We start from the raw sequence: 26,291 nt of genomic DNA, 5'->3' as shown, positions 1-26,291 counted from the left end.
AAGATGGCAGTCTAAAGAGATCATAGGCTTGAGGGATGGTTTTTTAAAGTTAGAGGGGAGACCCAAGTGTATATTTGCTAATACGTAGGGTGAAATTAAAGGTCAGAGTGGGAATGATTGTGGGAAGCAGACTGCTGGAGAAGAATGGAAAACACAGGATCCAGGATGAATATTGAGTCACTTCATTAAAGACTGGAGAAAAGGAGGTGAGGCCATCGAGGAAGAGAGGGAGCTCACAGCTGATGGCTTCATGAATGAGGAGTGCTGTGGGGGTTTGAGGAGAGAACAGAAGCTTTGGAACAGCCTCTAAGGAGAGAAGGAGAGAGAATCAATTTTAGAGTGGAGTGAAAGGATTGCCTGGCAGCAGTGAGAGTCCAGTCAGTGAATAGGGCACTTGGAATCAGGAAGACATCTTCCTGAGTCCAAATGTGGCCACAGACACTTAATAACTATATGACCCTGGGCAAGTCACTTAGCCCTGTCTGCCTCAGTTTCCTCATCTGTCAAATGAGCTAGAGAAGGAAATGGCAAAACCACTCCCAAAATCTTTGTCAAGAAAACTCCAAATAGGGACACAAAGAGTTGGTATGAGTGAACAACAAACATTAACTTATCGTGGGCTCAGTGATTTTCTCTGTTCAATAAAACGTCATGTAGACAGAAGAGAGGAGACCAATGGGGGTGTGATCTGAGGTCTGGATTTGGCAGGGGAGTATCTCCATAGGCATGTGGATTCAAGAGCCCTAGATTATGTCAGACTTAAACTGGTTCACTAAGGGATCAAGACTGAGAAGACTCAATTCAGAGTTGACTGCCCACTGCTGTCTCTTGCTCCTGGATGGCATCTATGAATGTGAGAGTCAGTGAAGTATAGGGTGGCTAGGTGGTGCAATGGATAGAGCATTTGGCCTCAGATACTAGCTGTGTGACCCTGGGCAAGTCATATAACCATTTGCCCAAATTTCCTCATCTGTAAAATGAGGTTATTAATAATAGCAGCTAATATGTAGCACTTTAAGGTGTGCAGATATTATCTCATTTGGTCCTCACGACAACTCTGTTGTTATCTCTGTTTTTCAAAAGGGGAAACCGAGGCACAGTGGTTAAATGAGGAAAGACTTGAACTCTGGTCCTTCTCTCTCCAAGTCTACCACTCTGCCTTGCTGCCTCTAACTTCACATCAGGCTGTTTGGGGATTCAAAGGAGATCATTGCAAGGCTTGATTCCTTGTGTTAATGTTAGCTGTCAAGATCATTTCCTTTGGGTACCTCTTCCCCTGAGCACCTTCCTATACCCATGTTTGGGGCCTCTCCTGCCCGGGGTTTGTCTGGGTGCATTGCAAGGTGTTGTGGAATCATCTCCAGCTGTTTCCCAGCTATGCTGGTCTTGGCGTCATTGAGCCTCTTCTCCTCCAATGGGGCAGAGTCTCAGAGGACTGGGAGGCTTACTTACACGGAGATCTCTCTTAATTCCTAACAGAAGCAAACTTGTTTGTGATTAATGAATGCCCTTCTTTGAGGAGACACATGAGCACCCAGAAGAGAGACCACCCTTCCCTGTAGGTTCCCCCAAGGGCTATCAGCTGCCTTCCCACTCAGAGGACCAGATGTTGTTGGCTTTTTTTTGTTTTTATTTTTTTAATCAGGCATGAAGGAGGAGATAGTTGCTGGGGGACAGGTGTGTGTGTGTGTGTGTGTGTGTGTGTGTGTGTTGGGGGTGGAGTGGGGATTTCTTCCTTCTGTGGACTGTAGAAGTCAGTCCTCCCCACCCCAGGGAGAGAGGGAGGGAGGGTGCCCCACATTTGCCTCAGTCCCTCCCCAAGGGCTATTTTCAGTCTGAGTTGCTGTGTGGGGCCAGCTTGTCATGCCCAACAGTCTGGTGATTCTTCTCCCTGCACAGAGCCTTCCTATTACTCCACCCCAACGCTAGGTCCCAAAACAAAAGAGGATCCTGGTTTCTCTTTGGTTTTGTCGAGAGTCAGGAGACCTGGCTTCCCCGCCTCCTTAGTGGCTGACTCACTGCATGAATCAGTCCACCCAGCCTGGCCGACTCTTGGGTTTCTCCCCATTTCAGATGGGGCGATTGGAGAGAGCTGTAGCAGAGACGGGCCCACCATGGTGGTTTCTGTGCCACTTAGCTTTGTACAAAAGGGGGAAGCTCTGCTCTGATCCTCCCTAAGCTGGACTGGGATACTTGGACTAGATCAGGGGTTCTGAACCTATTCTGTAACCTGGATCCTACGGGCCCCTTCTCAGAATAACCTTCTCCAATACAGAGGCTCACCAAGGAAAGCGATTTAATTGAAATACAGCTATCAAAAAGAAGTTCTCTGACCCAGGATCAAGGATCTCGGTGGTCTACCTGCTGCTGGGGAAGTGTTTGCTTTGGAGTCCCAGGACTTGGCTTAGATACTTAAAACTCCAAGAGCCTGAGCAAGGGGTTGATTCTCCTCCATCCACTCTCCATTCTCCATGCCTGTGATGGGTTCTCCTCCTTGTCTGGACTCTTTGGAAAGGCAGCTCAGGAGCCATCTCCTTCAGGAGTTCTTTGCTGACCCTCCAATCAGTAATGCTTTCTTCTGTCCTGATATTATTGTGTATCATTTTGTTCCTTTGAGAGGCAACAACGCTGGGTGAAGAGAGGGCTTACCTTAGAGTCAGGAAGCCTTAGTTTTGAACCTTGTCTTTGGCATTTACCAGTTGTGTATGACCAGGAATAATGGGCAAGTTCCTTACACTTTTGTCTTAGAGTTGTTATTAAGATGGAAAGTAAGGTTTTGTTTTTTTTAAAGAAGAAAAAGAAGCTTACATTCTCTGAGAGGGGGGACACCATAAGCAGAAATAAGTCTATATGATAATTTGAGAGCTAAGGGAATCAGGAAAGGCTTCCTGTAGGAAGTGGTATGTGAGCTGGGCCTTGATGGAAGCCTAGGATTTTCTGAGGCAGGGGTGAGGAGGAGGGAGTATAAATCAGGCATGGGGTCACAGCTTATGGAAAAGTGTGGAGGTGGGAGATTTGCCAAGTGTTTCTATATATACCCTCTGGGGAGGAAGAGGTGAATGTGTGGCAACATCCAGGGAGATCCAAGGAGAGGACATGATTTTTGGCTCAGCAGAAGCCATTCCAACCTGGGGAGAAACAACTCAAAGGACAGTGGTACAAAGAAAAAAGAAAAACTCCCAAAAATCAGTGGTGGGAGTCTAGAGACAGAATATCCTGGATTCAAATCTGGCCTCAGACACTTCCTAACCCTGTGACCCTAGGAAGTCACAAACCCCATTGCCTAGCCCTTACTACTCTTTTGCCTTGGAACTAAAACACAGTATTGAGTCTAAGACAGAAGGTAAGAGTTAACCCCTGCCCAAAAAACATTGATGATGTATTAAGATTAGATGGACTCTGAGATCCAGGGATTTCAAGGACAGCCTAGGATTGCCCAGGGGTCACCCAGTAGAAAGTGCCTGGAACCTGATTTGAACCCAGAACCTCCCATCTTTACACCTAGCTCTCAATCCACTGAACTTCCTTTGCTCTCCCTAGATTTTCAGGATTACAAATAGTTGGTCTTTTCTGAGACTTGCCTTCCTTTCTTATAGAAAGACTTACACACAGACTGTCTCTCAGGGTTATTATGAAGGGCGACATGCTTTAGAAATCCTAAGAAAATGGGGAGGGAGCAGGAAGGAAAGGCTGCTTGTTTGTTAGGAGACAACATAAGATTGTAGAAAGACCCCTGGATTTCCATGTTGAAAAAATGAGTTTAAGTCTTGCCTTCGCTTTAGTGATCTTGAGTAAGCCACATTACCTTGTCTGGACTTAGTTTCCTCATTTGTAGAATGAAGGGAGATGGGCTTGTTTGGTTGTTTCAGTCTTGTCTGACTCTTCTTGACCCCATTTGGGGTTTTCTTGACAAAGATATTGAAGTGGTTCGCCCTTTCTGTCTCTAGTTCATTTGACAGATGAGGAAACTGAGACAAACAGGGTGAAGTAACTTGCTCAGGGTCACACAGCTAGGAAAGTGTCTGAGGCTGGATTTGAACTCATGTTTTCCTGACTCCAGTTCTCTATCCTCTGAACCACCTAGCTGCCTGGGGCTTGGGCTGAGTAGCCTCTAAGTTTCCTCCCACACTAGATTTCTGATCCTATAAATCATTTTTCTTCTCTCTGAGCCTCAGTTTCCTCATCTGAAAAATGAGAGGTTTGAATAAGATGACCTCTGAAGTCCCCTCCAGCTCTAAAGCTATGCTCCCAGCTATCTAAAATGATTAATGATACCGTGTAATCTGTGCCAAGTGGTGGCAATGATCAGTGCTTGCTGAGTCCTTTCCCAGTTGTCCCTGATAGTTTCTTTAACAAGCTGCTTCTCTGGTGATGTCCTCACCTTGGGGATTAGAAACACACCCTCCTCACCTAGGGATGTCGGGCACCTGGACCTTTTTGATCTCCCAATGCCTTAGACCCAACTAGAGGCAGTGAGAAGAAGCATGGCAGAGAGGGCTCCCTCTGAGGTATTGAACTGGGTGTGCCCCTTACTACCCGTGTGACCTCAGACAAGGCAGCTTTTGTTTCTCTTCTGAAAAATTGAAGTGGAAAGAGATTTTTTAAAAAAGCAAAAAACGGAAAAGGACCTTTTTGTACAAAAATATTTATTGCAAAGAATTGGTAGCAAAGAATTGGAAATTGAGGGGTTGTCCATCAATTGGGGAATGGCTGAACATTTGGTATATGATAGTTATGGAATCCTGTTGTGCTATAAGAAATGACAAGCAGGAGGATTTCAGAAAAATCTGGAAAGACTTAACATGAACTGATACAAAGTGAAGTGAGCAGAACCAGAAGGACATTGTACACAGAGGCAGCACTATTTCTTGATGAATAACTGTGAATGACCTAGTTACTCTCAGCAATGCAGTGATCCAAAACAATCCCAGAGACTCAGGATGAAAAATGCCATCTGCTCCCTGAGAAAGAACTGGAATCTGAATGCAGACTGAGACAGTCTATATTTCAGTTGTTTTCATCATCTCTTTTTCATTGAGATCTATTCCACAAAATGACTAATATAGAAGAATGTTTTACATGAAAAAGGAAAAAGAAAATTTAGGGTGGGAGGATAAAGGGAGCTGGGTTGGGCTAGATAACTTCCGAGGTCCCCTTATAGCCTGAAATTCTTGGGCCCTGGGATTCTGCTCTGCTTATTCACTCAGGATTTCTTCTGCCTTTCTTCAGTCTCTGATCTTCCTCCCCAGCAAAACATATTTCCCCATAGATTTGTCCATCACAAATCTTAAGATTTAAAAAAACACCAAAACTTTCTGTCTTAGAATCAATACTGTGTGTTGATTCCAAGAAAGAAGAAAGTGATATGGGCTGGCAGTAGGGGTTAAATGACTTGCCCAGGGTCACCCAGCTAGGAAGTGTCCGAGGTCACATTTGAATGCTGGACCTCCTGTCTCCAGGTCTGACTCTTTATCCACTGACCCACCTAGCTGCCCCTTCCCATTAGTTCTAATGTAACTACTTCACTGCTTAGGTTCTAGTCTTTATTTCCTGGTCCATTTAGCCAGAAGTAGCATATCTCTTGATCAGACCTCTGTGTCAGGAAGAATTGCAGTCAGGTTCTGTCTCTGATAGAACATTCTGTGAGACTTTGAGGCTGTGAGACTTGGCAAAACTCACTTCACCTTTTGGCATCCGACCTCAGGCAATTCAGACTGGAAATTGAAGAACCGCTGTCAGTTTGCTTTGATTAGGCCTTTTCTCAAATGAGAAGGCAAGGCAATGTCAAGGTGGTGCAGTACTGGGTCTGGGGTTAAGAAGACTTGAATTTATTTATTGAATTTTACTATTTTTCCAGTTACACGTAAAAATAATTTTTAACTTCCTTTTTTCTCCCCCCCAATTTTGAGCTACAAATTCTCTCATTGAGAAGGCACACAGTTTGATGAAGCATGCAAACATATCCATGTTAGGAAGACCCGAACTTAAATCCAGCCTCAGGCACTTACTTTGTGACCTTGAGCAAGTCACTTTACCTCATTCTGCCTCAGTTTCTTATCTGGAAAATGGGAATAATCATAGCACTTACCCCTCCCAGGGTGGTTGTGAGATTCAAATGAGATAATATTTGTAAAGTGCTCCTTAAATTGTTATCTAAATGATACTACTACTACTCTTTTACCTCTTGATGTCCCAGGCAGTTAACTGTTTAAGACTCTAAACAGTTTAAAGACTCTGATTTAAAGGGAGCAATAAGGTGTTCCCTAAGCTAATGAAATAACAAGTCCAGACCAAAACCAATTAAACTTTCATCATCCATCCTGCTATTCCCTTGTCTCCTGGTGTCTTGCTCCTCTGCAATTCAGGCTAATATATGGAACCACCTTAGTTACATTAGGGCAATGAAAGCTTTTGGAGGGTCTGGCCAGTTAGTAGGTGGTGGTGGTGTTTCATCACTCAGAGAGTGTCCGGCTCTTCATGACTCCCTGTGGACCACTGTTGTCCATGGAGGTTTTCTTGGCACAGATACTGGAGTGGTTTGTCATTTTCTTTTTCAGTGGATCCACCAATCTTTTTGTCAATCAGAGGTTAAGAGGCTTGTCGGGGTCACTGCTTGCAAGTGTCTGAAATCTGCATTTGAACTCAGGTCTTCCTGACTCCAAGCCGAGGACTCTTATCTACTGAGCCATTTAACTGCCTCTATGCTTAATGAGTGACAGATAAACAACTGTAGTCTGAAGGTTTCTACCCTGCTCTCTGGGGGAGATGCAAAGTTTAGATAAGACTTCTCTGTCCTCATGAAACTTTGTCTACACCAGGAGTTCTCACTCAGTTTTGTCTAGTATAATTTTGTCTATTATAATTGATTAGAATCAATACTAAGTATCAGTCTCAAGGTAGAAGAGTAGTAAGGACTAGGCAGGTGGGGTTAAGTGACTTGCTCATAGTCACATAATAGTTAGGAAATATCTGAGACCAGATTTGAACCCAAGTTCTCCCGACACCAGACCTGACTCTCAATCTGCTGAGCTATCTGGCTGCCCCGTTGTCTTCTTTTTAATGTCAAATTTTGAGAACCTCCCCAACACCCTACACAAGATAGAGTCTATCTGTTGTATCGGCTCCCCGAGAAAGTACAGCATGATAAAAAGAAACTACCTTGAATCCAGTCCTACTTGGAAGAATTTTGTATCTTTTTTTTTTTAAACCCTCACCTTCCGTCTTAGAGTCACTACTGTGTATTGACTCCTAGGCAGAAGGAGGGGTAAGGGCTAGGCAATGGGGGTCAAGTGACTTGCCCAGGGTCACCCAGCTGGGAAGTGTCTGAAGCAAGATTTGAATGTAGGACCTCTAGGCCTGGCTCTCAATCCACTGAGCTACCCAGCTGCCCCTTTGCATCTTCTTAATAATCAACTCTGCAGACATTTCTAAAGAAGTCCTCTGTATGTGTATGTTTGGATATTTATTTGGCTACAGGAAGTAAGACCATGCATGAACTTGTACGCCCCATGTTGACTGTGCACACTGGACCTTGACTGATGTACAATTTATTCTCTAAACCTGTTTTAGGCGTGAAGTTTGCTTTTTAGCAGCATGGCCACTTTGGGGTAACCTTCAGATAACCTCCTCTCCTTTTTAATACCAATAGAAAATAAAGGAAAGCCATTTGATAGAGTGCTGCTGCCATGAGGTGTCACTATTTGCACCCACAGCCCTCCCCCCTTCTCTTCTGGAAAAAAAGATGACATTCAGTCATTTTCAGTTGTGTCCACTTTCATGATCCCAATTTTGGGGTTTTCTTAGTAAAGACACTGGAGTGCTTCACCATTTCCTTCTCCAGCTCATTTTATAGATGAGGAAACTAGGCAGACAGGGTGAAGCAATTTGCCCAGGGTCACACAACTAGGAAGTGTCTAATTCCAGATTTGAACACAGAACCTCCCATCTCCAGGTCTGGCTTTCTATCCACTGACCCACCTAGCTTCCCCCAAGACAGATTTTTCGAGGTGACTGATGTGTTGATTTGGTACAAAGTGGGAGTCTGGAGTGAGTGAGAAGTGACACAGAGATACAGACATACAGACACACACACACAATCTACATACATAGATAATCACCATCAAGAAAACAAAAAAATGTACAGCAAATTAAAAGTTCGAAAAGGGGGATGTCAACAAGGCAGTTTTGTTACTAGTGTGTTCAATTTAGTATCCACTGTTAAGAACAAATAGTATGTAACAAGATTTTGTGATTTCTTGTATAATCCTTTTGTTGCTTTCTGTCGATGACTTAAATTTATAATAGAAAATAAATCTATTACCTCCCCCAAAAAAGGAGGCACCTTAAGAGACTGTCTAGTATAACCCCATACTTTTCCAGATGAAGAAACAGATTTAGAGGGGCATGTCCAAGGTCATACAGGTAATAATGTTCATAATAGACAGCATTTATATGATCTTTTATTTTGTTTCTTAAACCCTTTACCTTCTATCTTAGAACCAATACTATGTAGCATTTCCAAGGTAGAAAAGCGGTAAGGGCTAGGCAATTGGGGTTAAGTGACTTACCAGGATCACACAGCTAGGAAGTGTCTGAGGCCAGATTGGAACCCAGGACCTCCTATCTCCTGACCCAGCTCTCTATCTATTGAGCTGTCTAACTGCTTTACAGTTTGCAAAACACTTTACAGTATGTTTTCCTCTCTTGAAATCTCTCTCACAGAAATCCCAAGAGATAGATTCTTTATGTCTCCATTTTACAGATAAGGAAACTGAGGCTGATAAAAAGTTCTATGACTTGTGAAAGGTCACACCACCTAATAGGTTTCTGAGATAGGATTTGGTTTTCCTGACTCCAAGTCTTGCACAATCCACTAATCCATGGCACCACCTAGCTTCTCCTTATGGCAGAGGAGGGATGTGAACCCAGGTTCTCTCTCTCTCTCTCTCTCTTTTTTTTTTTTTTTTAAACCCTTAACTTCTGTGTATTGGCTCCTAGGTGGAAGAGTGGTAAGGGTGGGCAAGGGGGTCAAGTGACTTGCCCAGGGTCACACAGCTGGGAGGTGTCTGAGGCCGGATTTGAACCTAGGACCTCCCGTCTCTAGGCCTGACTCTTAATCCACTGAGCTACCCAGCTGCCCCCTGAACCCATGTTCTCTTGACTCCAAATACAATATTCTTTCTGATGTTCTTCTGAATTCTTTAAATTTGCCATTTTTAACTGGGATCATATTCCATTACCTTCATATAACTGTTTAGCCATTCTCTAGTTCTTTGCTACCACAAGAAGTCCTGCTGTAAATATTTCAGCACACATGGGGTCCTACTTTCTGTCTTTGACCTCCTTAGAGTATATGCAAAGCAGAGGGCTCACTGGAACATACATTATGAATAATTTAGTGACATTTGTCAAATAATTCCACATTATTTCCCAAAATGACTGGCCCAATTCACAGTTCCACTGACAGTGTATTAGTGTGTCTACTTTCTTATAGCCTCAATAGCCTTCCTTACCGATCTGATGGGTTTGCTCAGTTGTTTTAATCAAGTCTTTCTCTTATAAGTGATACAGACTTACTGAGAGCCAGGGGTAGAGATGGAAGGTCCTGGGTTCAAATTTGGCCTCAGACACTTCCTAGCTGTGTGACCTTGGGCAAGTCACTTAACTCCCATTACCCAGCCCTAATACACTCTTCTGCCTTAGAACCAATACACAGTATTGATTCTAATATGGAAGGTAAGGGTTAAAAAAAGTGATATAGACTATTTTTTCATAGTTGTTGATGGGAGTACATTTCTTCTTTTGAAAGTGGTCCACGTTCTTTGGTGTATATTCTTACCCTACGACATTCTCAGTTGTCCTGGTAACATGGTTTCCTCCATCAGGCAGGACATGGCCCACCAGAATTTCTACAGGTTTTCAGATGTTGCCTTTGTTAGTCTTGTCTCACAAAGCCCCTCTCACTCTCATCTTTCTAGGGTACCCACAAAGTGTATAGGCAAAAGCTAGAAGAGCTGACCACACTCCAGACAACCTGTAATAGTTCAATCAAAAAACAGAAGAAACGGCTGAATGAACTCCAAAATAGTCTTCAGAGGTGAGGGAAGGCTAAGCTGCTTGCCCATGGCCTCCAGACTGGCGGACAGGGCAGGGAGGGGGACCTGGCTGGATTTCTAACTCTTTGGGTAGTTTATCTCTTGTCTTTTCCCATGTCTTAGAAACATTCCATTGCAAAATAAGTCAGATTTTTATTTTCACCTGTGGTCCTACTGTCCTTCCCTTTCTTTTTCTTCTCCATCCCTCACTCTTTTTTGTCCCTCCTCCTCTCTCTCCATTCTTTCTTTTCCTCCTTCTTTCTCTCCATCCCTCATTTCTTCATTTCTCTACTTCTGATTCTTCCCTCCCTCTCGTGTCTTCTTTCCTTCATTCCTCCCTCTTTTCTTCCCTCTTAGTCTTCTTTTCCTCCTTCCTTCTCTCCCTCCCTCCCTCTTTCCCTGCCTGTGGAACATTTAGGAGAGGCAGTGTTGTACAGTGAGTGGATAGAGAATTGCCTTCATAGCCAGAAAACTCTGGCTTAAGTCCTGTAGCTCTGACAAATTGGCTGTGTGACTCTAGGCAAGTCTTTTGTCCTCTCAGTGCCCTCCTAGACAATTCTCTTAAGTCTGAAATGCTTAGCTGCATTGGTAGGAATTTGTTTCCTTCCCTGGGAATTCCCTAAGTGAATAAAATAACAAGTTCAATCCTTGGCCCTACTGAAAACTGAGAATTGAATGTTAAAAATAAACTCTTAAATTTGTTTAGTGGCTATTTGCTGTTAAATTAGTTTCTTTTTTTTAAAAGCCCTTACCTTCCATTTTAGAAGCAATAAAATGTATTGGTTCCAAGGCAGAAGAGCGGTAAGGGCTAGGCTATGGGGGGTAAGTGATTTGCCCAGGGTCACACAGCTAGGAAGTATCTGGAGCCTGATTCAAACCCAGGATCTTGGTTTCTAGGCCAGGCTTTCAATGCACCGAGCCACCTAGCTGCCCCCAGGTAAAATTAATTTCAGCTAATAAAATAGCTTACTAACTCTTGTTTCCTTTCCAAGAAACAGTGCAGTATGATAGAAAAAGGGCTGGCCCTAGGTGTAGGCAGCCAGGACTCAATTTCAGGCTTCATTCCTTTCTGAGTTATTTCTCTAATTCTTTTGCCCTCTGAGTCTCAGATTTCTCATCTGTGAAATGGGGGATGATAATACACAATGATGATGTCACAGGAGCAAACTATGGTAATGGATAGCAGTTATTAAATATTTGTTAAGCGCCTACCTTAAGTGCCAGACACTGTCCCAAATCCTGGGAAACAAAAAGAGAGAAAAGACAGTTCCTCTCCTCAAGGAGCTCACACTCTAATGGATCAGGGGACCCTTGGTCTAGGGTTTAAATGGACCTTTGAGGCCATCAAATATAGTACCTTCATTTTAAGGATGGGGAATCTGAGGCATATAGAGAAGTAAATTAATTATCCAAGATCACATAGGTAATAAATAGCAGAGGTAGGATTTGAACTCAGTTCCTCAGACTCTTCATCTAGTTTGCTTTCCATTCTACTGAACTGCTTCCTATGGTTCTTTGGAAAGCACTGAGTACTATTTAAAAGCCAGCTGCATTGTTGTTATTCCAAGTAGACAAAAATTTATTGAATGCCTGTTGTATGCCAATCACTGTGCTAGGCCCTGTTGGGACTCTGGCCTTGTGCTCAGAGAGCACCCAGACCTGTGCAGTTATAATACATGCACAGATAATTATAATACAAGCTAATATTTTGGAGCAACCAGTTTCTTGGGCCCATTGTAAAGGGATCCACACATTTATATTCCAACTGGTTTGAGAGTTCCAACTCTCCTGGGAGTAAAGGGATTAGGGAGGGGTGACTGGTGTTTTTTTATGGAAGATCTTTCTTTGTATTTGGAGTTGGAGGACTTGGGTTGTAATCTCAGATCTGTGGTTTACTGTCTCTGTGACTGGAGCAAGCGCCTTCAGTTCTCTGGGTTTCATTTCCCTCATTTATGAAATGAGGGCATTTTTCTTAACAGACCTCTAAAGCTCCTTCCAGTTCCAAATCTATGATCCTGTGATCCTGGCATCTTTAAAAAGTTGTTTCCCAGTGTTTAACAGGCTGAAGACCCAGTTATAAGATTCTAGATCCTCAATTTATAATAAGCAGATGCCCTTTGGTTGCAAGGGGGAATTGTATCAAGGGACCTAGGGATGCCTTAGTGCCACCTCCTCCCCTATCCTGTAATGCAAGCATAGGTTTTGTCTTTGTACATGACAACATATGGGTTGTGAATGCATTGTTCTGCATTCATTAATTCCTGAAACATAGTCTCATGCAAGGTAGAGGTCATACTTCTAGCTCTTTCAAGAGAAGGGTGTGCCCTCTGAGCTGTTTTTCCAGTTGGGAGGGAAGAGTTTTTGCTAATGGAGGGACACCTAAGACCATATGTTATTATAGAGCTTTTACTTCTCAAGTACTTACCCTCTTCTTAATCCACATGGCATTTCCACCAGGAGTTCAGAGGCAGGTTTGATTGTGAGTAGAACATAAACTTTCTGAGGGCATTATTAAGGGTAGGTGATCAACACTGACATCCTGTTCCTCCTGAACTAAGATGTCATCTTTGCCAAAAAAGGAGCCATTAGTGCCTCCTTGGCCTGGCCAGGTCCTGAATCAGCTCATCCCACCTATAGGTCCCTGAACGTCTTCTTAAATAGGTTAGTGGAGGTATATATTTGCATGAGCTTTCCTCTGGCTTTTATCACCATTGCCCATCATGTAGGAGATGCTTAATAAATTCTTGTTGTTTAGATTGTCTATTATGCAGAAGGGGAAACTGAGGCTGGAGGAAGGATCATGGATGTAGAGTTGGATGGGAGCTCAGAGGCCATCTAGTCCAATCCTTTCATTTTACATATGAGGAAACTGAGGCTCATGTAGATGAAGTGACTTTCCTAAGGTCATGCAGGTGTCAGAGGTAGCATTTGAACTCAGGTCCTCTGATTCCAGAGTGAGTACTCTTTACATTCTATCACATGGTTAAAGAAGCCTGACAGCAGTCTGAAAATGTGGGGGATGGTGGAGAGATGTCTTTGCTTGCCCAGACCTGGGAGTGTCTAGACATGCTGGCAGCTAGCTGAGCTACACCCCCACCCCTTTCCCTTTTCATCCCAACAACAGGTGTAAGCTGAGTGCCAACAGCGAAGAGACCGATCTCATTCAGCAGATGAACGCCAGCATCAAGGAACGGCAGAATGTCTTCTTTAACATGGAGGCTTACCTGCCCAAGGAAAACGGGTAGGGGAGAATGGGCCGGTGGGGAGGTTCTGGGTCCACAGGTGCAAGGGTGGGAGGCTCTGTTTGCTTCCCTAGGCTTGACCAACTCCAGTGCTGCCAGGAGAGAGATGATGCACAGACCAGCCAGTTAAGGAGGCCCCAGGCAGATTGCTATCTCGGCCTTCTCAGAACTGTCTGGAGAGAAAGTTTGTGAGGTCACATGCAGAGCCAGGAAAAAGAGCTTTTCTTAGTCTGGCTCCAGGCCGATCATGCAATCTCGCCAGTCAGAAACTTGATGGTCCAGCCAAACTCGCCCTCTTCCTGCCCCCATATGTACACCTTGAGGCTGAGCTCAGATCCCCCCTTTCTGCCAGAGGTCTTTCTTAGTCTTCACCCACTGCTAATGCCTTCCCTGTGAGGTCGGTTACCTCCTGTTTGTACCCTGTATATCTTAGAGGTGCCTAATTATTCCCAGTGCTTAGCCCTGTGCCTGGCACATGGTAATTGCTTAAAAAATGCTTGTTGACTCAACTGATGGTCTCCGAGTCTTCCCTAGAGCTTTTCCCTTATGCCTGGAATTCCCTCCCTCCATCTCTTCCTCCCCAACCACTGGAGGGTTGAACATATGTGTCCACAAACCATATGTTGTCATTTCCACAGCCAAAAGCCTATGTTTGTATTATCAAGGTAGGACCTTTTAGTTCTTTTCCACAACAGTGGGGAAAGGACTGCCCTAAGACATCTGTTCTCTGATCTGGCACCTTCAAGTCTCAGCTCAAGTGACCCCCTCCTTCAAGAAGCCCTTCCTGGTTCTTTTCCCTCTTTCTCCCTGGAGTCACTGTGCATTGCTTTGGCATGTGTCCTATATTTAGGTATCCTTGAGAACAGGGACTGTCATTTTGTTTTGGATCTCTGGTGCTCAGTATAATCTCATGCACAAAGTAGGCTCTTCTAAATACTTAACGATTAATTGGTTGAAAAGGGTCTAGTCTCTTGCAGTGGATGTAGCAATGGAATATAAAGGGCTTTATATGCCAAATCGAGAAGTTTCAATCTGAGGTAAGAGGGAGCCACTAGGTTCTTGGATCAAGGAAATAACACAATTAACCGTGCGTGTTAGGAAGGTATCATTAAGCAGCACCCAGAGTTAGAAAGGGTAGGCGGTCAACACTGACATCCTGTTCCTCCTGAACCAAGATGTTATCTTTGCCATAAAAGGAGCCATAGTGCCTCCTTGCACTGGCCAGGTCCTGAGTCAACTCATCCCACCTGAAGGTATATGTTTCCATGTTTTTTTTACCCCTTACCTTCCATCTTAGAATCAATACTGTGTATTGGCTCCAAGGAGGAAGAGTGGTAAGGGCTAGGCAATGGGGGTCAAGTGACTTGCCCAGAGTCACACAGCTGGGAAGTATCTGAGATCATATTTGAACCTAGGACCTCCCAACTCTAGGCCTGGCTCTCAATCCACTTAGCTACCCAGCTGCCCCCTTCTGTAACTTTTTAAGGAATATTCATCTGTAGGGGAATATAGGATGAATGGGGGAAGTAGTACAGTAGAGGTGATGATTTAACGATTTAACTCTAGGCTAAATGTATCCATGAAATTAAAGTTCAGTAATTGACAAATTGTTCTTTCTGGCTTTTAATTAGCCAGCATTTAATTTTCAGTTATATGATAAAAAAACACCCAGGGCTTTTTAGGCAGTTACATGTAGTGGAAAGAACACTGGGCCTGGGGTCAAAAAAGACATCAGTATAAATTCTGTCTCTTGTCGCTTGTTTTGTTATCTTGGATAGGTTTGCTTAATCTCTCCAAGCTACAGTTTCCTCTTTTGTAAAGTGGGGATACTTGTGCCACCTGACTTATAGGTTGTTTGAGGGTAAACTAGATAATGTACATATACTCTATAAAAATGTGATAAACATATAAGCTATTATTATTCTAACATAGTTCACTGTAGAATGTTAGATTAAACAATTGTCAGGAAGCAAATGAAAAAAATAAAGATCAAAATATTTTGAAAATAGAGATGACCCATTCCAAATAACCAGAGGAATATTCAACCCTTAGTTGTATTTTTAGTCATAGGTATATGATTTGGACATTTCACTTCCTTTGGTATTTTGTTTGCCTTTGTATCCCCTACAGCATTTTATACAAAATAACAAATTGCTAAATGTTTGCTGAATAAATGAACTGACTGCCATAATTATTAATGCTGCCATTGAGATAATTTTCCCCCTTTAAAATGATTTTGATCATTATTTGGGCCAAGAGAGTAAAGCAAACTAAGTTAAGTGAAAAGGATATATAAGTGAAAGATCTCCATTGACAAAGAAATGTGATAATAACTACGTACTTGGTCAGTGCTCAGAATGCTACCCTACATCCACCATTTATTTAGTACATCATGTAAGAAGAGAGACAGTTTCTCCTCTTTTGTAAAATGGTGGCCTATTTCACATGATTCATCAGGATAGATTGAGCCAGCTAAAGGGCTGGGGAGGTTCTTTTGAGGTAAGCAAATAACATTTCCTACTAATTCAACTTCTAACAAGTGCTTGGCTGAATGTTGAAGGGAAAATTCTGTGCATGCCTTTCACTCTAAGGAGGCAAAATTCAGGACAAAGAATTTTAAAAGTTCAAGGTAGTTCACTGGATATTAGCAAAAGGCTTCATGATGGGCCAGCTTTTTATTGATAACTTTCATAATGGAATAAAGACAATTCAAATAGATTCATATCAGCAAAAGAGATAGGGCCTGTGCATCTCAATTCCTCCCCAAGGTAGGAGTATGTGACAATTTCCAGGTACAAACAGGGAGGAGAGTGACATGGTAGGGAGCCAAATATCAGAGAATACAAAGATGCAGCCTGACACCTCCCAACACTGATTAACAATCAGACCTGGGAACAATGGGTCACTGAGTCAGCATAACCTTCAATATTATAACCTATGTAAATAATGCTTTGATTTAAAAGAATTTATATTCTCTCTAGAAAGAGTTCTGAAATTATTATGGAAATGACTTTTGGGCTATAGCTGTATTATTTTGTAAATAAAATGAATCTCCCAAATGTCTCATCATAGGAAGATTTCAGATGTTTTATTAGCTTTGAGTGAGCTAGTTCAACAATCTCCATTTTTACTGGATGGAACTTTCTGAAAGCAAGAAAGCTCTCCAAGTCCTTCCATCACAGCCATAGCATAGAATCTTAAAAATTCTTCATGTCACAATCAGAACACTTCAGAATAAGATGCGTTATCACAGGCATTCCAATCTTTCCTTTGTTTCCTCTGTGAAAATCACTGCTTATGACCTGAGACAACAGCATAGAGAAAGAAGGTGTTCAAAAACTATTTATTCTTGAATATGAACATTATGGCATTTTCGATTTGACTCCTGAAGGTAAAAAAATCTATGATTACCCATATCTTGTATCCATGGCCAGTTTAGTGGAAAAAATGACAAAGTAGATGAAATTTGGTTTGGCACATTCTCTTGTTTTTGGTGAATTTTGGATCCAGGTGCTATTTTATCAGTGTAAGAAAGTCTCAGTGTGTAGACTTCTCTTTATTGGTGCAGCTTAGCAACTAACCAGTCTCATGGTCTTAGACACTGCCAAGTGCACAGAGGGGATAAATAATTTGTTCCAAAATCAGAGGCAGGAATTGAACCCAGTACTTACTCACTCCAAGGTGAGCCCTCTAACTTTTATGTCATGCTTCCTTTCCCTGCTGAGCAAGGATAATTGCTGCTCTATTTACTCCCCACCGTTCTATATGTATCTGTTCTATATGACACAGTGGAAAGAACAGTGGTATTGCCAAAGAGGACTTGGATTCAAATCCCACCACGGACACTACCTTTGTCAACATGGGCAAACTGCCCTGGATCTCAGTTTCTTCATTTGGAATATGGGAAGTACACCTAGATGACCTCTGAGGTCCCTTCCAGCTTGAGACCAATCTATGATCCCACATCTTCTCCATTCATGTACATTGTATATTATGAATTAAATCTGCACTATTATGTTAATTTTGGACACCTAAAAAGCTAGTCTCAAGAGTTGATGTATATGTTTTAACTATGGTTGCTCTGAATGTGCTCATTTAATTTACACTCTAATTATGAGCATTTCAGAACAGTGAAGATTGAGGCAGGCATATTATTGAGGCAGGCAGACCTACTAGCCATATCAACAGCCCTCAGATACTTACTGGCCCTATGATGTTGGGCAAGTCACTCATCCTCTATTTGCCTCAGTTCCTCATCTGTAAAATGGGGTCATACTAGAGAAGAAAATGGCAAACCACTCCAGTATCCTTGCCAAGCAAACCCCTTGGACGAGTTGGACATGACAGAATGGCTCAACAACAACAACATATCTTTGAAAACATTTTTTGTAATCATAAAAAGGAAATGTTGAACAAGATGAGATTTTTGAAAGTTACATATATCATTAGCAAATTTTCTTTTTTATTTTATGATACGTTCACATTAATAAAAATAACACCTACACAAAAGTCCTACAACAATGCTTAGGCTTTGTTAGGTCCTATCAAGCTTCAGAAGCTTTGAGAATAGGCTTGAAATGCACTGTATGTTTTTCCTTTGAAGATCTGCTTAAGTACATTCTGGGTAAAATAAATTCTCATACCCAGTTTGGCCACAGGGTGGTGAATTTTTCAACCACAGTTACTATCAAATTCTAAGTCTTACTAAGGAGTTATGTATACACACACCCCAATCAAATAAGAGACCCCTTGAAATATTATGAGTATTTTCTACTTAAAGTATACAGTGAAAAAAGGAGGAAGCGGGAGAGCCTTAGACAGATCCTTCTGGTGAGTAGTCCCTTAGATCTGTTATGTCCTTTCTTATAATCCCTGCCTTACTCATTCTCCAATTTGCTTAAAATGACAACAGATATGATACTTCCTGCATGAATGAAGTCCTGATTCCATCCAGTTTTTAGCCATCTTTACTATTTTAAATCACTTTTTATTACTTTAGATATCTACTTTGTATTTCTGAATCCCAGCATCTGGCCTGGTCCCTGACATGTAGTAGATGCTTAAAAAAAAAAAAGTTAGCATTTGTATAGTGTTTTAAGGTTTGCAAAGAGCTTTATAAATATTATCTCATCTGACCTCAAACACTTCCCAGCTGTGTGACCCTGGGCAAGTCACTTGACCCCCATTGCCTACCCTTACCACTCTTCTGCCTTGGAGCCAATACATAGTATTCCTAGATGGAAGGTAAGGGCTTAAAAAATGACTAAATAATTAAATATTATCTGATTTCTATCCTTTCAACAACCCTGGGAGGTAAGGACTGCTATGATTCTAAACATTTTGTAGATGACAAAGCCCAGGTAGACTGCACAGGTAGCAAGTATCTGAAGTCAAATTTGAACTCAGCTTTTCCAGACTGCAGTTCTATACCCTGCATTTGATAAATGAAGTGTGGGATGGTACTGAATTTGGAGTCAAGGGAATTAAGTTCAAGCCCCAACTCTGCTGCTTACGTGCTTCTGTGTGACTTTATGTAACCTTTCTGGGCCTAAATTTTCTCATCTATAAAATCAGGAAGTTAATTAGATGATTTTAATCTTCGAATTAATGATTCTATATAATCCTGTAAATTTTGACCAAGTAGGGATTGGAAGTGGATGAAAGCTGGTATGGGCTAATTTCAGACCTATATTATTTATTGTGATTAGAATTACTCATTTCCCGGTCGTCAAAGGTCTTGAGATCTAGGATATCATATGAAGAAGGTCATTAGTTTTGCCTTCTCATTCTTGTACTTCTTCAATGGCAAAGATGAAGTTTTAATTTTCGCTTTCTTTAGTGTCTTCAATTTATATGACCAAGACTAGGGGGAGTTAACTTCTATCCCTGGATTACCAGTATAAATAAAATCAACAAGAAAGTCTGACCAAGGCCCCTGGCCAATTCATTTGAGACAGTGAAAATGGAAATGTGACCCGAGCTGTTAGGTTGCATATAAGAGGAATAAAGTCTCCAAGCCAAAAAGAAATAGGTTTATTGAGGGAGGGCTGGTCCCATAATAAAGCTGGACTCTGGTCAAGACCAGAGACCAAGAGCTTTGTGGGCTTCCTTTATATCCAAAGAATGATCACAATTTATATACTCAGTTTAAAAATAATCCATGGAAATTTATATATCAAGATAAAGATAGATGCTTGTATGCCTGTATAGGGTGCTTAGCATTGGCTGAAACAGTCAGGAAGTACTTTTCATTGGTAGACAAAGTTACTTGATGGACAAGGGGGAGTAGGGGTACCAAATCCTATTTTCTAAGAAAAGATCATCACGTGATTTAGGCTGCAAATGCTAAAGGACCATGATATATCAAAGTTATAAGTTTAAGGCCTTATGCTAATGTGTACGATTAAAAATTAATATCCAAGTACTCCAAGTATATTTTATAAAGTTTATTAAAAATAACTTGAAGTAAAGGAAAATAAAGAGCTAGAGTAAAGAGGGAGCTAATCCAGTCATGGTGGTGAGAGTGAGGGAGCAGGGTTACAGCAAACAATAAATAACAATATGTAAGGACCAACGTGGATGAAGGGAAAAGGATTCTGGGAGATGAAGTCCAAGGGTTCAAGATTTTCTAATTACACACTAACTCACAATGACTAATTGTTGTTTACTTGATTCAAACCTTAACCCTTATACCAGGGGTTGGCAACGTATGGCTCTCTAGCCATATGTAGCTCTTTTGAGGGCCAGATATGGCTTTTTCTGCAGGAGCCATAAAGTCAGGTTTTTTTCAGGTGCTGTTACAGGAGTGCGCACTGTGAGCACTGTACAGCTCTCACGAAATTACATTTTAAAAAATGTGGCGTTTATAGCTCTCANGGAGAAGGGGGGAAGAGAAAGGGAGAAGAGAGGGAGAGAAAGAAAAAGAAGAGAGGGAGAGAAAGAGAAGGAGGGAGAGAGGGAAAGATGGAGAAATAGGATAGAGGGATAGAGAAGAAATAGAGAGGGATAAAGGGGAGAGAGATTGAGATTTTAGATATAGTATGTAAATATTCAAAAGGAAAACAGTTAGGAGCAGCTAGGTAGCATAGTGGATAAAGCACCAGCCCTGGAGTCAGGGGGACTTGGCTTCAAATCTAGCCTCAGATACTTCCTAGATTTGTGACTTTGGGCAAGTTCCTTATTCCTGATTGCCTAGCTCTTTCCACTCTTCTGTCTCAGAATTACTACTAAGATAACTGGAAGGGTTTAACAATAATAATCTGGCCTCAGCCATTTTCTAGTTGTGTGACCCTGACCAAGTCATTTAAACCCAAATGCCTAGCTTTTGCTGCTCTTCTGTCTTAGAATGGATACTACAACCAAAGATAAGGAGGAGTTTAAAAAAAAAAAAAAAAAGAAAAGAAAAATGCATTTGGCCATCCTAGGATCAGAGTTCTGCTCTAGAGGGTGCCCCTTACACTATGGAGCTAGGATCAGGACCTTCCCCCATGAGTCCCAGGAGACAGAGAGGTGCCCTTTGTATATGGTTAGTCCGTTTGAAACAGACAGACAGACAGAGAGTGTGTGCTTGTGTGTGTGCAAAGACCAGAAAGGCAGAATGCTGAGTTCTGTGGAAACTGGACTTTGGCATTTGTGCTGAAAAGAGAGAGAAAGATTGGGTTTGTGGACCCTTGTCCTGATGTGATCCAGGCCTTTTGCTGTGGTGGAGTGTGTAATCCCGTCTCTTCTTCCCCTTGTGAATTCCTGTTATTTAATGTCAAACTTTAATCTGGGGACAAGGGTTGGAGTGTACTTCTCCCTCCCTCCTCCCCGCCGCCTCCCCCCTCAAATCCCAGGATGTTCTGCGTGATGTTTCAGGTACAAGGCTTGAGCTAACAAGAGACCCTGGCAATTGCCCCAGCTTTTCTAGTCTCCTGCAAGAGGTCTTAGCCTTATTGTGCGTGACCTCAGAGGGCTGAACCAGGAACCACTGGGGGCTGGGGGGGGAGGCATTGTAGTGAAACGGATTTGGCGTTAGATTTTTGCCTAATGCTCCCAAAGTGGGACAGGCTGCCTTTGAGAGATGGTGGCTTCCCCCTCACCCTGGGGGTCCTTGGAGGACCTCTTAAATAAAGTTTTATTGATGTTTTTTGCTTTTACAACAGAGTCACTTCCCAAAATTAATCAGTAGAATCAGGCTTATAAATTTAGAGCTGGAAGGGACCCTAGAGGACATCTAGTCTAGCCCCTTTATTTTACAGAGGAAGAAACTGAGGCTTAAACTTATCAGCTGAATAGAGGCCACTAGTGGGTGTCCCAACTGGAGCCAGAAATCTTTGAGTTCAAATATAGCCTCAGAGATTTACTAACTGTGTGATCCTGGGCAAAGTCACTTAATGATCACTTTCTAACTTGGTTTCCTCATCCATGAAATGACAATAATAGTACCTACTTCTTAGGGTTAAAAATCTCTTTCTACCTCAATTTCCTCATCTGTGAAATGATAATAATAGCACCTACCTCTTAGGGTTAATAATCTCTTTCTACCTTGGTTTCCTCAGCTGTGAAATGGGGACAATAATAGCACCTACCTCTCAGGGTTGTTGTGAGGATGAAACGAGCTAATAAAACATTTAGCATCGTGCCTGGCATATGTAGATGCTATATTATTCACTTCCCTCTCCCCTTGTCCAAGGTGGAAGAGAAAGAAGGTATTCGAGGTGGGATTTGAATCCAGGTCTTCCTGGCTTCCAGTTGAATGTCCCAACCGCTATGGCCTGCTATACTGCATTAGCATCATGTGCCACACTGGTAGCCCTCCATCTCCCCCACCTCCTACTTCTCCTCCAAAAGGAGGCGGATGAATTTTATGGCTCACTCCTTGTTGGAGATGTTCTCAAAGGGAGTCTTGTTTGGGCACAGACTGGCCGGATGGGCTTGGAGGTCCTGTGAATAGGGTAAGGAGAAAGGCCCAAAGAAAGAACCGACCCCCCCCCCCCCCAGAGCCACACAACTTATAAGGGCTATAACCCAAACTTGTCTCTAGGAGGGGAGGGGAGAGGTTGGATGAGCACTGCCATGTTGGATGGAGGTTCTAATCCTGGCTGTGCTTGGGATGGGATGGGGCTCTTCTTGCAGGTTTGCTTACAAGGATGAGTATGAGAAATTCAAGCTTTATTTGACCATCATCTTCCTGTTTGGGGCCATAGCCTGTAGATTTTTCCTTAACTACAGGTAAGAAGCCTTGGACCCTGGGGGGGGGGGATTCTTTGAGGGCTCAAAGATTTGGAAAAGCCAGGAAGGGGACAGCTAAGTGACACAGCAGAGAAAGAACCAGACCTGGAATCAGGAGGACTTGAGTTCCAATGTGGCTTTAGCCACTTCTTATTGTTTGACCCTGGGCAAGTCACTTAATCACTCAAGTTTCCTTATCTGTGAAATGGCGACAGTAATAACACCTGCCTCTCAGGGTTGTTGTGAGGATGAAATGAGATAATAAAGCATTTAGCACAGTGCTTGTGATTGCCCTTATGTCCTAGAGTTATTAGAACAGAAAGTTTTTTTTGGGGGGGAAAAAAAAGAATTCTTGGTCAAGACTTCTTCCAACAAAGAGTCTGGAAGAGACAAAAAATCCACCCTGCAATTTCTAATGTTGTGTGCAGGGACACACCGCCTCTCCTGTGTGGTACACGGTAGTCCCTTTATAAATGCTTTCTGGGTTGGAGGAGATGGCCATGTTGCTGTATCTGCATCGAGTTTCCCACTCATGGTTCCCTCACCTCCTGCTTCTTCAGCCAAGGGAGGCAGCAACCCCTTGTTGGAGATGGTTGGAGAAAAGGGATGCCTGTTCAGGTCCAGGGGGTTCATGGATGAACTGATGATCTCTGCTTTGTGGGGATCCTTCCACTGATGCACATTTCAACCCTCTACCAGGCTTTTCCATCCCGTGGTTCTCTGGGACCTCCCAAAAACCCTTCGCAGAAAACCTCTCCCATGTGTTGTTGGGGGCTTTTTCTTTAGATTCTCTTAATATTCCCTGGCTGCCAGTGCAGGCTGCTAATAGGTGGGCGCATGGTAGAGATATCAAACAGTTACCAAGCTTGTATTAATCTCTTGCTGTGTGCCAGACCCTTTGAGACTACAAAGGCAAAACTGAGACAGCCCAGCCTTCAAGATGCCTCTAGTCTAAGAAAGGCGGGATGCTCAGAGGAGAGAATACAATCCATAGAGCTATACATAGAGGAAAATAATCTTAGATAGAAACGTCCTATTTCCAGTAGAGCTAGAGAACAGGGCAGAAAATCTGAAGACAAAGGCTGTCACGGGTGCCTTTTTCTCCCACTCCTTAGACTCAAGTTTCCCAGAATCCCTGAACTGTGTTGATAGACGTGGTTAAAATTAGATTTTGTTTTCTAAAACACATATTTGGGGATGGGGAAGGGAGGACAATAGCCAGGATCCCTGGGAGGTATACTGCAGAGAGCGGGCAACCCACTGGCAGTTAATAGAGTTGGCTATGAGGTCTCAACTCTCTGGGGGACGAGCTGAGAACTCAGACCATCCAAAGCCACAGGGCATTTATTTGGTTCCTGCCATTCTAGGAGTTCTTTTCCTGGCTCACTGGCAGTTTGAATATTCAAAACAAAGACTTTTGCCACCCCCACCCCCTAACTTAGCTTTCCCTGTTGCAGAAAGGGAACTGAGGGTCCTCAGAGGTCATCCCATCTATAAATTGAAGCTCAGAGGAAAAATCAATCAGGCAACGTTGATTAAGCACCCGTACTATGTACTAGAGGTGGTGCAGTGGATCTAGAGTTACGTGGTCTGTAGTCATCTGCCCTCAGACACTACTTACTAGCTATATGACCCTGGGCAAGTCACTTTACCCTTTTTGCTACCTGATTCCTCACCTGTACAATGAGTTGGAGGAAGAAATAGCAAACCACTCCAGTGTCTTTGCTAAGAAAACCCCAAATAGGGTCATGGAGAGTCAAAATAAGACTGAAAGATAATAAAGAGAATCCCTGCCTGCGAGGCACTTTCATTCTAACTGAGGAAGACAAATGGATAAGCCCTGGAATGGGGTCAGGGAGCATATGGCTAGATGTCACACTGGACACATAATGTTGGACTTGTGGTCAAGCTAACATGAGTTTGAATCCTGTCTAAGACACTAGCCGTGGGCAGTAAGTCACCTCACTTTCAGACCCAATTTCCCCATCTGTAAAATGGAAATAATAACACTTAACCTCCTAGAGTTTTTGTGACAGTCAAATAAAACAGTAGAAAAAAGAAGAGATGCCAAACCCAGGCTAGCAAAACTCCTAATTGCAGCCCCAAATAAATGAAAATATAACTGGGGAAAGTTTAACAAAATCAATAAAAATACCATACAACATCATGTGGATTTATGGTTTTCTAAGTCAATACATGGCAGCAGGGATGTTTCTATTTTAACACTTGTAGTCCTTAAATACTAGTTAATATGATGGTGGGGATGGCTAGCGTAGTGGGGAGGGACCAGACAGGTAGGGAGAGTGAAGGGGTTGGATGAGATGATCCCTGAAATTCATTCCATCACTAAGTCTGGGCCTCAGTTTCCCTATATGTAAATTGAGAGGTTAGGCTATAGCAGTGGCCTCTGAGGTCACTTTTATTCTAAGTCACTTCCCCTCTGGAGTTTCTTTCTAAATGTTTCCCCATCAGTAAAAATAGTAAAATGAAGGGATTGGGCTCAGTGTCCTCCAGGGGGGCCCTCTCAGTTCTTGATCTGTGATCTTGGGACACATCAGACCTTTGTAGTGTCCACCTTCTCAGCTGAGTGGACCTCATAGCTGGTGGCTCATTGGCTCCCCCTAGAGGGGAGAAGGGAGATATATTCATCCAGTACCCTTCAGGGCTTCCCTCCCTGCCGCCATATTGCTCTCTAGTTGGGACGTCTTAGAGCCACTCTTCTCTTCATAACCCCTCTTCTCTCTGCCGTAGAGTAACAGATGAAGTGTTCAACTTTATGCTGGTCTGGTACTACTGCACGCTCACCATCCGGGAAAGCATTCTCATCAGCAATGGCTCAAGGTACCAAAGGCTGCCCAGAGCTTTGGGAGAAGGAGGGAATCCTAAGGGAAAGAGGGGAATGGAGGAAGGTGGGATCCTAGGACCCCAGGAGCTCAGAGGCCGGGAAGTCCAATCTCCTTATTTTTCAGATAAGGAAATTTGAGACCCTGGGAGGTTAAGTGACTTATCCATGGTCATAGCCAGTAAATATCTGACTTGGAGAGAAGTGTTCCATTTTCTTGTGTGGTGTAAGGGGGAAAAAAAGATTTTATGGGTTCAATATATTAAAAGGTGGTTGCCAGGGGAAATTTCCCCAATCAAGGAATAATCTCAAGTCAAGTTAGAGACCAAAGAACCCACATTACCTTTATGACCTTGAATGGTCAATCTGTAAACGTGGACTCAGTACCAGCTGCTGTGTTAGGCATTGAAAACCCAAAGCCAAAAAAAAAAAAAACCCAACCCAAAAGCCAGGCCCTGCTGCCCTGGGGGTGAAGGGGGATGTAATATTTAAACCCAAATAATATTAGTGTAATTTGAGGAGGGATGGAGCACCACCATCCGGCAAGCAACCAACAGACATTTATTAAATAGGTGTCATGTGCCAGGCACTGTGCCAAACACTGGCAATACAAATATAGTCCTTTGCCCTCAGGGAGCTGGAAAAGGAAGGGATGACCTTAGCTGGCCTTTGGGGTCCCTTCCAGCTCTTGAGTCCTTTAGTGGAGTACACCACCTTTTCGGATTTCAAGCACTTGTACCCGTTTGCTTTCTTCCTCCCAACTTGAAGAGTGTCTAATCGGAAAAATCAGATGACCTAATTTTATATCCTTGTTCATTGTTTTCTTTTAATTAATTGGTTTTATCTGATCAATATATATTTTAATATACAAAAATCTGCCTTCCTCTATATTTGGGGTCT

At 42.8% G+C, this 26,291-nt stretch overlaps 1 protein-coding gene across 1 annotated transcript in view; it reads left to right on the top strand.

The window, feature by feature from the left end:
- TMEM120B (transmembrane protein 120B) overlaps positions 1-26,291 on the top strand; it is a 48,271-nt gene that overhangs the window by 11,259 nt on the left and 10,721 nt on the right. Inside the window, 5 exon segments of the mRNA XM_044685411.1 lie at positions 9,978-10,096; positions 13,219-13,335; positions 21,172-21,193; positions 22,407-22,549; positions 25,301-25,390. Of these exon segments, the coding sequence (XP_044541346.1) occupies positions 9,978-10,096; positions 13,219-13,335; positions 21,172-21,193; positions 22,407-22,549; positions 25,301-25,390 (491 nt within the window).

The sequence above is a fragment of the Gracilinanus agilis genome, chromosome 1, assembly GCF_016433145.1.
Source record: "Gracilinanus agilis isolate LMUSP501 chromosome 1, AgileGrace, whole genome shotgun sequence".
Taxonomy (NCBI): Eukaryota; Metazoa; Chordata; class Mammalia; order Didelphimorphia; family Didelphidae; genus Gracilinanus; species Gracilinanus agilis.
The sequence above is the reverse complement of the archived record's forward strand: the minus strand, read 5'-3'. Positions and strand labels throughout refer to the sequence as shown.